We start from the raw sequence: 12,237 nt of genomic DNA, 5'->3' as shown, positions 1-12,237 counted from the left end.
GATGTACAGGAATCAGGCCGCCCTTGACACCCCATTTCCCTCTGTCTGCGGCGCTTGTAGCAACAGCCCCTGTGTCACACCTTGCATTTGTGATTTTGCCATTTTCCTCTGTGGTCCGTGTTGCTAGGGGCTCGCCAGTTTTATTAGTCTTCCTCTCGGTAGTGGCTTTGTTGAGGTGAAATTCACGCGGGAGGTTGTGTACGGCCACACTCACGCAGCCGTCACGGTCAGTGTTAGAGCGTCGTGGTTGCCTCAGAAAGCACTCGGCCTTGGCAAGCAGCGTCCCGCGTCCCGTCGCTCTCCTTTGCCTGCTGACTTTTCCCGCAGACGGGCCCTGTCAGCCACCGCAGGAGCTGTGCTTAGCTTGTGAGGCGCTGCCGCCTGTTTTCCGGCGCGGGACCGTGTTGCGTCCGAACCAGCCGTGCAGGACGGCTCCGGTCTCTCTGCAGCCTCACCAGCGCTCCCTCAGTCTTCTCTGAAGAACCACCCTTGGGCTTTGTTTATCTGTAGTGTACGTTTACTTTATATTTCATTGATTTCTGCTTATTATTTCTTTCCTTGCAATTTCTTTGGATTTAATTTGCTGTTTTCCAGCTTCCTTAGGTCCTTGATTTTCATTTTTCTGTTTTTCCTGCTATAAGCATTTAAGATTGTGAATTCTCTCTAGGCAGGTTTTAGTAGCATCGCACTGTTTTGATGTGTTTTGTGATCAGTGCAAAATATTTTCTAATTTCCACTTTCACTTCTTTAGTTAGACATTAAGCCATACTTACAAGTGCACCACTTGCTTTGGAAACAGCTGCGAGTTTCCTGGTGCTCTCTGTATCATCAGGTTCGTGTGGTCCCCGTGCGGTCACACGACGGACACTGATGAGTCCCCTCTCCCCGGGTCTGAGACCTGACTTCCTGCTCAGCGCTCCGTCTATTTTGGTGGCCGTGCCACGGGCACTTCAAAGGAATGGGCTTCTGCACCTGTTGGGTGGAGCGGTCTATAAATGTCCATTGGGTCAAGTTGGTTAGTCGTGTTCAAATCAGCCTTGCTGGTTTTTCTGTCCCCTTGTTCTAAAGGAAGAGTTTGAAACTCCTACTACAGATGAGGACTGACTGACTTCCTTTTATCCCGTTGGTTCCCCATTGTATTCTGATGCTGTGTTTAGAGGATACAGATTCAGGAGCCTGTATCTTCCTGGTGGGAATGACGCTGCGCATTATGAAATGTCCATCTTTATCACCACTTCTCCCCTTAAGCTCTGCTGTATTGGGTGTTGGTATAACTAAACCCGCTTTCTTTTGCTGAGGATGTGCATAGTCTGTCTTTTCCCATATTTTAAAATTCATTCCTTGCTATCTTTAAGGTATGTCGGTTACAAGCAGCATGTAATTGTCTGTTACAGAAGCGGACTCAGGTCCCCTTGCCCATGCGCGGTAAAGCCAGGGGCAATGGCTTTACCATTAGTAGATTCACCATTAGTAGAAAGGGCAGTGGGTGGGCTCCGCAGCCTCCTGTCGGTGTCTGATGGGTATCATCTCGTATCACTGCCACTTTTGTCTTTGCTTCAGGGTTTGACTCTGGTGTACTTAGATATAGTTTTTTTTGGTACTTGTCCAGCCTTAGGAATTTGTGACTTTTGTCTGTTTGGTGAGAATCTTGGGAGGTATCTTTTTCAGCACAGATTCTCCCCCATTCTCACCCTGTTCCCTTTCTAGGACTCCAGTGGTTGTTCAGTCACTCAGTCGTGTCCGACTCTTTGTGACCCCGTGGGTTACGGCAGGCCAGGCCTCCCTGTCCATCACCATCTCCCGGAGCTTGCTCAAACTCATATCCATTGAGTCAGTGATGCCATCCAACCATCTCATCCTCTGTTGTCCTTTTCTCCTCCCGCCTTCAGTCTTTCCCAGGATCAGGGTCTTTTCCAATGAGTTGTCTTTGCATCATGTGGCCAACGTATTGGAGCTTCAGCTTCAGTATCTGATATGCTTCCAATGAATATTCAGGACTGATTTCCTCTAGGATTGACTGGTTTGATCTCCTTGCAGTCCAAGAGACTCTCAAGAATCTTCTCCACAGTTGCACAGTTTGAAAGCATCAATTGTACAGTGCTCAGCCTTCTTTACAGTCCAACTCTCACATCCATACATGACTACTGGAAAAACCATAGCTTTGACCATACAGACCTTGTTGGCAAAGTGATGTCTCTGCTTTTTAATATGCTGTCTAGGTTTGTCATAGCTTTTCTTCCAAGGAGCAAGGACTCCAGTTACTTGCACATTAAACCCTTTCCTCACATCTCAGGTTGTGTTTTGTATTTTCCATGTTTTTCTTTTTCTTTTCCTCTCTCTGAATATTGTCACATGATATATCTTGAGTTCTTTCATCCTTTCATTTGCTGCATGTCACTGGATGTTAAACCAATCTACTAACTTCCTAACTTCATTGATTGTTTTTTATTAGATTCCAATTCTTTGGTAAGATCTTCCATCTCTGGAGTTATATGAAAGTCTTTAATGTAACTCTAACAGTGGGATCATTGAGGAATCTGATTTCGTTGTCTGAGTTTTCTTTTGGTTTTGGAGGTCTGCTTCTGTCTGTTATGCTTTTGTGTGTGTTAGTTGCTAAGTCGTGTCTGACTCTTTGTGACCCCGTGGACTGTAGCCCACCAGGCTCCTCTGTCCACGGCATTTTCCAGGCAAGAATACTGGAGTGGGTAGCCATTCCCTTGTCCAGGGGATCTTCCCAACCCAGGGATCAAATGCAGGTCTCTTGCATTGCAGGTGGATTCTGTACCATGAGAGTCACCAGGAAAATAAGTTTTTATAGAGTTGCTGGAAGGATTTGAAAACTTGTGGCAGCTGTGGGTATTTCTCACCCAGAAGGGCTGTCGTCTGCTCTGGCGGGCAGAGAGCCAGGGCCGCCTGTCTGGGCCTTGCTGTGCGTCTCGGGGTGCTTGGTGCAGGACCTGGGCAGGACCTGCTGGGGCCATCACGGGGGTCTCCGCCCGCTCTCGCCCCTGGGAGCTGACTGCTGCTGGCCGCGGCGTGGAGCCTGTGCGCCCTCGTGCCCATGCGGAGCAGGAGCTGACCAGGCTGGGGGTGGGGGCTGTGTGCGTGGCATTGGGCCCACTTCTTGACAGTCGGGTCCCTCGAGGCTGGCTGTCTTGGAAGTCCTGTGAGGCTGTGTGAGCTCCAGGATGCGGCCTGGGCCTTGGCCTCCTGCCCTCGGGGCGGCTGGTGCCCTGAGCTGGAGCTGGAGCTGGAGCCGCCGGCAGGCCCCTGGCCTTCCCAGATTTCTAGGCTCCTGCCCTCGGGTGCAGCTCCTGGTGGTTACCCTGTGACTTCCAAGAGCGGCTTGCACTTCATCTGGCTCTCAGACCTGCTCTCCACAGCACAGTTGCTCTCCTTCTCATTGTGGCTGGAGGTGAAGTTGCCAAAGCAGACTGCTGCTTCCCGCTTCCCCACTGCCAGCTGCTGTCTGGGCGCCGCTGGCCCCTGCTGCACTCTCCCGAGCGACTTCTGGACTTCCCGCAGGGCCGGGCGTCACCGCCAGGTAGAACTGATGCGGCAGGACGCCAGGGTGCGGGGTCCGGCGGCCTCTGTCCTTGGCGGGGCGTGGCCGTGAGCTGCCGCTCTCAGCAGAGCTGAGCGCTGGCTTGTGAGTAACTGCCCGCCGGCCGGCTGCCGGGGGTCGGGCTCGCTGAGCAGAGCCCCCGTGGTGGCCGGGGCGGGGCCCTGGGGGCTGGGTGGGTGCTGGGCAGTCATCCTTTTCTGCCCTTTAGTGCTGATGGCGATGCTGTTCAAGGACCGCAAATGCCGTTTCATTTTAACTTGGTTAAAAGTTGAATCCCAGTTTCCTTTTTAAAATACACACATTCCCCCCACCCCTATCATTTTATCATGAAAACTCTCAAACACATCGGAAAGGTGAGAGGGTTGATGATACAGTGGTAAGCCCTGAACACTCCTTGCACACACACCTTGTCTGCACTCCCCTGCTCCCGCCCGCTGGTCCCTCAGCCTGTCCTCCTGGCATTTTTCAAAGGACGGTGCAGACATCTGCCTGCTGCCCCCAAGCCCTCAGCAGGTGGATTATTACCTGACTAGATCCCAGCATTTGTTTGTGGTTCTTCTTTCCTTTTAAGGCAAAACCGGCATGAAATGAAATGCACAGTCTCAATCGTGCCCTCGGACGAGTTCTGATGAGCGCACAGGTCTGTGTGACCAGCTCCTCCTCCAGGGAGCAGGGCAGCGCCAGCAGCCCACCCCGAGGCACCCATGCTCCCCAGGGCCCCCACGGGTTCATTTCACTTGTTCCGGAATGCCCTGCCTGGGAAGCAGGTGTGTGTGTCTCCTCTAGGCCCATCTCTGGAGTGTGTGGTGGTCCCTGCTGCTTCCCGTCTTTGCTCTTGTACTCGAAGTTCTGTGACTTCACCCTCCTTGGGGTGTGGGCGTGGTCGGCGTGGGCTCAACCGCTGGCTGTCCTGAGAGCCGGAAGGCCCTCCTGCAGAGCCGCTGTCCCCGCCGTCGGTGTGGGGGCCACTCTGAGTCTTGTGGGGGCTCTTTGCTTCTCTTTGTGACACACCTGTTCAAACCTTTTTTGCCCATTTTTGGGACATTCACTTTATCCGTATCATTTCAAAAATAGACTTCATTTTAAGAGCAGCGTTGGGTCTACGAAGTTGTGCTGACCGCCACGTTCTCCACCCCACGCAGAGCTTCTCTGTCACCGGTTTGCACAGAGAGCTCTGTTCGGCAGACACACGTTGGTCGTTTCTGTTAGCCGAAGTCCACAGCCGCCCTGAGGGCTGACTCTTGGTGGCCACACTCCTGGGCGTGACCAGTGAGAGAGGCCATTTGCCCCCCGTGGTGGAGGCATGTAGCCTCCCCTCCCCTGAAGACCCCCCCACCCGCCCAGTGCCCCAGCCGTTGGCGACTTCAGGCCCCCGCTGTCCGTCCCTCGGTGTGATGTTGTTGGAGCCTGACAGCACCTGGTCTCTTGGCTGTGTTAGCTTTTTCTGTGGTCACTGATTCCTGCTCATGTATTCACTGTGGCCTTCCTTTCACTTGTGATTTCACTTGTTTTCTAAGTTCTCACTAGTGTTGGTCTGCTCTGCAGTCTCCTCTGTCTCACTGCACTCCCTGATGAAGGGCCCGTCTTCAGAGGCTGGGAAACAAGGTGCCTTTTATTCAAGGACCTTGGCGGTCATGTCAGAGCGCGCCGCCTGCTGGAATGAGGCTGTGGCTTCGGGGCTTCCTTCCCTCTTTCCCTCTGGATGCCCGGTCCAGGCTCTGGTTCAGTGTCACCGGATCCTTTCTCAGTTACTTCTCAAAGCCTCAGCATGAGTAATACTAACTTCACTTCATTTGACAAGCTGCTTTTCTCAGAGGCCCATGTTTTATATATAGTTCTCTGTGTGTGGCTGGCTAGGTTTTGACTCACTCAGGACGTATTCTGATTACTCCTTACTCATCTACTGAGAATGAGGACAGGGCCTATGCCAGAGTACCCCCAGCTGTCCCCTGGAGACCAGGACTGTGGCAGTGCCTGCCAGCCACCCAGGGGTCCCATGTGTGTGTGTGTGTGTCTTCCCCCCTGCCTGGTGCCCAGCGGGCGCGCAGTGGGTGCCTGTGCTCGTGGGCCAGGCTGGGCAGGGCCCTTGCAGATGCAGGGGCTGGCCCGCACAGGCGGCTGTGCTCGAGGTCCATGTTGTAGCCCCGCCCCCAGCCCCGCCCCCTGCGTGGTGGAGACTCACTGCTCCCCCCATTCCCCCTCCCCGCGACGTGGCCGCCTCTGGATCGCGATCCCGGAGCTTAGATCTACAGCCAGGGTCTGCCTCCCGGAGACCGTCCGGTGGCCGGCGCCTGTGGGCCTGGTCGTTGCTCCTTGACTCCCGTGCAGACATGCTCCTCGACCTCAGCGACCTGCTCCAGGTAGACGCACCCCTCCCCCCCCCCCCCTGCCCTGCTCAGACCCCGCCCACCCCGGCTGGGAGGGTCCACAGGCGAAGGATAGGGAGGGCCTGGGTCTCGGTTTGGAAACTGGTGGACAGAAGGGGTAGGGTGACACTGGACACAGGGTGCTGGCCGTGTCCCAGGGGCTGGCTGTAGAGCCACAGGAGGCCCAGCTGACCTTCGTCCAAGGCAAGGGAGGTTCTTCAAAGACCAAAATGGACCCATGTGCATACATTTAAACAGTGTAACAGCTTATATTAATACTTGCAGCCTATTTAGAGAAACTTGCTTTCTGGGTTCCTCTCATTTCCAAATGACTGATGGTAATAGTAAGACCACCAAGAGGGACACCAGTGTGGATGGGACGCTCATGGGGAGGGGCCATCTCCAGGGCGGGGCCACTGTGGTCTGCACATGCCCTGGTTATGGCTCTGGGTGAGCTTGGGCTCGGTGCTGGTGGGCTCTCTACTGAGGATTTGGAAAGAAAACTAACGTCACGCCATGTCAGGGAAAGCAGATGTGACCATTGTGAGGGTGCAAGCAAAGTGCCTAGGAATCCCCCCTCCCAAAGGAAGCTGGCCCAGGGCTGGGCCTTCAGCAACCCCACGGTGGGTAGACAGACCTGCACTGACCTCAGAGACTGCCTTGTATAAACAGCATCTCTCAGCAGCCCTGCTGAAACCTTCTGGGGTCACCCTGGAAAGAATCCCTGGGATCATGAAAATCCAGTTCTCCACATACTGTGTTTGGTCAGGGCAAGTCCACGTGCGGGTTTCCTTCCTGGCGATTCCTCAGAACAGCATTCCAGAAGTACTTGGGCGCCGCTTGGAAGGTGGAGGGAGGTGTTCTGGTGCTTCCTGCTTCACACCTCGGGGAGCGGGACACAGTCAGGGCTGGGGTGGAGAGGTGACGGAGCAGACCTCCCCTCCCCTGGGGCTAGGTCAGGGTCAGCAGGACCCCGTGTGTGCAGGCTGCACCCACACAGACAGTTCACACAGCTCAGGGGGTGGGCGGGCCTCGGGCCCTTTGTCCTAGGCAGAACCCAGCCTGGGCACCAGGAGGGTGGGCGGTGACCTGGCAGTCATGAGCCCGGCCCTTCCAGGGCGTGAGGCCGGGACAGGCTCAGCACGCACAGGACAGATGTCTACTTGACTGTGGGTGTCGTGCACACATGTCGAGGGAGGTCCTGCCCAGAGGGCTCCCACTGCCCAGGGCCATCCGCCTAGCGGAAGTGCGGGAAGGCTCAGGACTCAGTCCATCCTCACTCTCACACGTGCCCAGGTGAGCACCTCCCGCGCTGAGCTCACAGCTGACGGCTGCTGGCAGGAGCCGGGGGCAGCTGTTATGCCGAGGATCCTGGGAGGAGGTCCCTTGTCCCTCCCCCCCATAGTGAGACGGACCCGGGGGCACCCACAGCCAGCTGCAGACTCGGAAGTGACCCTCAAAGTGTCAGTGTCATGATTTCTAAAGAATACTAATGGCAGTGAGCATCTCTGACAGTAACCACATGTTTTACACATGTCCTTTTAAAAAATTTGATCTTTCATTTGAAGTTGTCCAGGGCACCCTCTCCTGCAGCACTCAGGTGTCATCCGCCCGGGCCGCGGGACCGGGTGCGGGGCTGTGACCGGCGGGCAGCGTCAGGGATGTGCTGGGGGGCCTGGCAGAGGGTCGACCGGCAGGCTGGAGGCTGGCCTGGGCGGGGTACCCCCCAGAGGCCCCTCTGGGAGCTACAGCCCTTAGGGTGGGGTCAGACGAGGGCAGAGAGTAGCTGCCAGTGGGGTGAGCAGGGGGGTCTGGCCCCAACTGGTGCCCACAGGGACCCCCATTGCCTCTCCTAAGGGGGGCTCAGTGCCCCATTCCGTGCGCCCCCGAGTGCTGTCCGCAGGCCCTGTGATGGGAGGTCCGCCAGGCCCTCACTCGGCCACCTCGTCACTGTGCCTGGCATCCTCCTGGGGGCTGGCCAAGGGGCCCACAGGCCAGGCTTGATCGGGGCAGGGGACCCTCTGGGGAGTCAGAGCAGAGGGTCAGAGCCAGCGTTTCGCGAGACCCGGATCCTGTGGGGGGCTGGGGTGGACAGGTAGAGACAGGGTTTTGTCCCCTCAGGCTGGGACGGTGAGACGCCCAGCGTGGGCCTGGGCAGGGCTTGGCCCTCGAGGGGCGAGCAGGCAGGGCACTCAGGTCTGCAGACCTACCGCCACACCTGCGCTGGCCTGCAGGGACGCGACAAGGACGCCCCGGGGAGCGGGGTGGAGGGGCGGCCTGGGCCCTGCTGTCCAGGCACCTCGGGCTCTGGAGGATACGGCTGAGCCAGCTGTCCTGCAGGCAGCTTTCCTTCTCAGCAAAGTCAGCTGCCACTGAGACAGTGAGTCTTAAAAAGCCACCTGGAAGAGGGGTGGGGGCGCCCCGGGCTGCTGTGGGGGGCAGTAGGGCCGCTCCGAAAGGTGACCGAGGAGCACACACTCTCCTGCTGCCAAGGGCTGTCCTGAGTTGTGTTTCTTCACGACAGGTGAACGTTTACGTGCTGGGCAAGACGTTCCTCCTCCTGGCAAGAGAGCTCTGCATCAACGCACCGGCCATAGGTACTGTGGGGCCCGTGGGGCGGGAGGCAGCGTGCGGGACGAGGACCCGCAGCGGGGCACTGGCGCCTGGAAACCGCCTCCCGTGAAAGAATGCTGCGGTCAGGCCCCGGCAGGTGCGAGCAGGACCCCGGTGACAAGGGCCTTGGGGACAGCAAGGCCCCCCGCAGACAGAGCCGGCCTTTCCGTCAGGGTGGGCCTCTATGGGAGCTTCACCATGGGAACCGCTTTCACCGTCCGCCGGAGAGACTGCTCCGTCGCCCGTGGGTGTCTAGAAGCACATTTTCTTGTACTAAGGAGGCAGCATGTGGAGCCAGGGAGGGTGGGCAGGGGCTGTAGTCCTGCCCCGCCCCCCTCCGCCACAGGATGGTCCCCTGGGGCCAGGGGTGAGGGTGGTGGGGGCAGAGATGCACTAGGTCAGGGCGTCCTCCTCTGATGGGGCTATATCCTTGTGCTGAGGGACATGGCGCATCCCTCTGGGGTCAAGCTGAGGTTTTCCAGGGACAAAGCAACTGGTTGGGAGTTTGTAGCATGGGAGCAGAGGCCCGAGGGGCCTGCCCGAGGCCACAGCGTGCCCGTGCAGGCTGCCTGTGAGCCTGAGGTGGTAGGTCTGCTCTCGGGGGCTGGAGCCCCAAGCCCTGCAGAGAACCCCCTCCACATTGGAGCCAGATGGGACGACTCTGAGTGGAGAGTGACAGTTTGGAAGGTAGACACGACCCGACGCCTCTCTTCATGGCAGTCTGGCTGCAGTCCAGAAAGCAAGCCCTCCTGGGTGGAGGCCCGGCTGCTGGCAGAGGGCACACCCTGGGCAGGTGGGCCCATGGGACTGCCCGCTGACCTGTTAGGGCTGTCAGGCCCGTGAGACTCGCAGTCATTCACCTGTGTGTGGCTCTCATTTTGTTAAAACTTTATTATGAAAATCCACTTAAATAGGTGAACTACTTGAAGTGACTTTTCCCATTTTGGATTTGAAGCGGTCTTAAGCTTAGAACCACTTAGAATAGAATCCAAGAGGACAAGGGAGAGGGCAGAGCCCTCAAAGCAGGTGGGAGGCGACACTGGGGGGGAACCTGGGGCCTGCCTTGCACCCCCAAACCCGCCCTCCACCTGAGATGCACACCCCACTGTACAGGAGATGCCTGTGAGGCTGGCCCAGCAGCCACGGCTCAGAGACCAGGGCTCTGGCTGGGGAGGGGAGCGTCCACGTCACACCCTGGGCCCGGGCTGACCGTACACAGGAGACAGGCCGCAAGTGCGACCCGACTGGAGCAGAGCGCTCCCCGCCTCCAAGCACTCCCAGTCCCTGGCTGGCTGCACACACAGGGCCCACCCCTCAGCATGGCCGGCCCCCAGGCACCTCAGGCGTAGAAGATGAGCTCAGGGATCTGCCCGCCCTGGACCCCGGTCCCGTTGGTGCTGTCAGAGGAGCACTGGAACTGGAAGGTCACCTTGCCGCACTGCACCTCCGTCATGCCCTCCTGCCCAAAGTAGCTGAGCTCGCTGCCGTCCAGGACGGCACTGGCCGTGTAGAAGGTGTCCTGCTCCACCTGCACGGGGTGTTCAAACCAGACCGAGAAGGTGTTGCTGGAGCCGTCAGAGACAAATTTGGTCAAGTTCTGCGCCAGGACCACGCCCAGCCGCTTGAGTTCGATCTTCACACTGTACTCTGCTTTCCCAGAGCTCGAGCCGTACAGGCCCAGCCCGGCAACGAAGACCCTCCTGTCCACGGCGAACTGGATGCTGTCGCAGCGCCCGCGGTAGCGCCACTGGTTGCTGCGGTAGGCGGAGGACTGGAAGCGGTGGCACCTCTGGGGCGCCAGGCCCTTCCTCTTGGTCAGGGGGAACTCGAGGAGGGGCTTGTTGGCTGCTGTGTACCACAGGAAGATGTTGTGGGTCTCCTCCAGCGTCAGGATGTCTGACTGCGCGGCGCCGTTGGCAAACTCCTCCAGGGTCATGGTTGGAATCCGGACCAGGTAGAGGGCTGGCCCCAGCACGTGCCTCTTGTTGCGAGGGGTGACGGGCAGGCCCTGCCTCTTGCACTCGGCCTCCGCCCAGCTCAGGACTGCCTCAAAAACCACAGCCTCCTTGGTGTTGAGGGCCTCCCGCGTGACGATGATCTCTAGCGTCTGCCAGTCAATCTCACAGAAGCCTTCGGACCTCAGGGCCATCTCAGCCTGCGCGTCGATGACCTCCCAGCAGCGCTGGGTCAGCTCAGGCTCCTCAAACAGTCGGCTCTGCGACAGCAGGACACAGGCATTTTTGGCTTCCAGACTTGTCTCCAGAAAGTTGACACAGGCTTTTGCTAAGGCAGGGACAATGTACTTCTTGGCAGCGTAGAGGGTAGCCAGCACCGTGTCGGCTTCCAGGTCAATCTCGTCACTGTACATGTACCTAGGCAGGGTGGGGACCAAGTCATGGGCAGCAGGGGGCACCCCGGGCACCCAGCGCCCGACAGAGGGGCCCATCCGTCCCTGTGCACTTTGAGGACGCTCCAGGCGGCAGACTGGAAGAACCAGACAGCAATGAACCGCCCCATCCTCCCACCCTCAGGAGGCAGACTTACTTCAACAAGATCAGAAAAGCTGCAGGTTCCACATCGGGAATGTGAATTTCTGACTTGACTTCCGCCAGGTCCCCGTAAAACATGGCATAGAAGACAGAGCTGCCCACGGCCAAGACATACTGTGAACGAGAGAGAGCGCGGCCCTGAGTCCTGGGCCTCCCTGCCCCCAGCGGCTGCCACACCCAGAAGAGGACCGTCCATCCTCGGGAGGCGGCCCGTCGCCTTTGGGAGCGCACAGGGCCGAGCCTCTACCAACCTTGTGGGCAGGCACCCTCCGGGCCGCGCCCGGGGGCCCCACGACGAAGTGCACGTCGGCCATGAGCTCGTTGTTGAACATCAGCGCGTTCCTGCAAAGGGCAGAGGCACAGGACACTCGGGCTCGGGCCGCGCGGGCGGGGCGGGGCGGGCGGGCCCGGGCTCACCTCTCGCGCAGGGTCGGGTGGAAGGACTGCCAGTTGGGGCTCTCCGGGTTGTTGTTGTCGGGCGGCGGCGGCGCGGGCGCGGGCGGCGGCGGCGCGGGCAGCGGGGCGCTGGGTCGACCCTTCCTGCCCGCGGCGGCGGCGGCGGCGGCGGCGTTGCTGTTGGCGATGTCCGTGGCGGTGGCGGCGGCCGCGGCCGCGGCGCTGGCGGGCGCGTAGAGCTCCGCGGCCATCTTCGCGGGCAGGGCGGCCTCCGCGCGCGGGGGCGGCGCGCCGTGCGCCCTTGCGCCGCGCCGGGGCCTCGGGGGCGGCTCTGCGAGCACCAGGAGCGCGGTGAGGCACTGCGCCACTCGGCCGTGCAGACAGGCCAGGGGCAGCAGCATGGGGCCGCGGCGGCCGCGCGCGCGGAGTGCCGGCCTGCCCGGGGCGGCGGGCCCTGCTCCCTCGGGCCGCCCCGCCCGCCGGCCGGAGCCTCCAGCCCGCACCGCCGCGGCCACCGCGCGTCACGTCGCGCCACGGCCCCGCCCCGCGCGGCCGACGTGCCCTTGGCCCCGCCCCCGGCCCCCGCCCCGCGCGGCCGACGTGCCCTTGGCCCCGCCCCCGACCCCCGCCCCGCGCGGCCGACGTGCCCTTGGCCCCGCCCCCGGCCCCCGCCCCGCGCGGCCGACGTGCCCTTGGCCCCGCCCCCGACCCCCGCCCCGCGCGGCCGACGTGCCCTTGGCCCCGCCCC

General features: G+C 59.8%; 2 protein-coding genes across 3 annotated transcripts in view; one reads left to right on the top strand and one right to left on the bottom strand.

The window, feature by feature from the left end:
* The window catches only part of BRF1 (BRF1 RNA polymerase III transcription initiation factor subunit), a 59,890-nt gene that overhangs the window by 27,123 nt on the left and 20,530 nt on the right, over positions 1–12,237 (top strand). For both annotated transcript variants that reach the window (XM_061159559.1, XM_061159558.1), the window contains 2 exons: positions 5,894–5,925; positions 8,456–8,528. In XM_061159559.1, the coding sequence (XP_061015542.1) occupies positions 5,894–5,925; positions 8,456–8,528 (105 nt within the window). The remainder of the gene's footprint in view (positions 1–5,893; positions 5,926–8,455; positions 8,529–12,237) is intronic.
* BTBD6 (BTB domain containing 6) lies at positions 9,418–11,905 on the bottom strand. The gene is made up of 4 exons (XM_061159562.1): positions 11,511–11,905; positions 11,345–11,435; positions 11,089–11,207; positions 9,418–10,916 (listed from the first exon to the last, which is right to left on the bottom strand). The coding sequence occupies exons 1-4, from the start codon at positions 11,888–11,890 to the stop codon at positions 9,884–9,886; spliced, it is 1,623 nt and encodes a 540-aa protein (XP_061015545.1). The 5' UTR covers positions 11,891–11,905; the 3' UTR covers positions 9,418–9,883.

The sequence above is a fragment of the Dama dama genome, chromosome 13 (assembly GCF_033118175.1).
Source record: "Dama dama isolate Ldn47 chromosome 13, ASM3311817v1, whole genome shotgun sequence".
Classification (NCBI taxonomy): Eukaryota; Metazoa; Chordata; class Mammalia; order Artiodactyla; family Cervidae; genus Dama; species Dama dama.
This window is presented reverse-complemented; position numbering and strand designations above follow the sequence as displayed.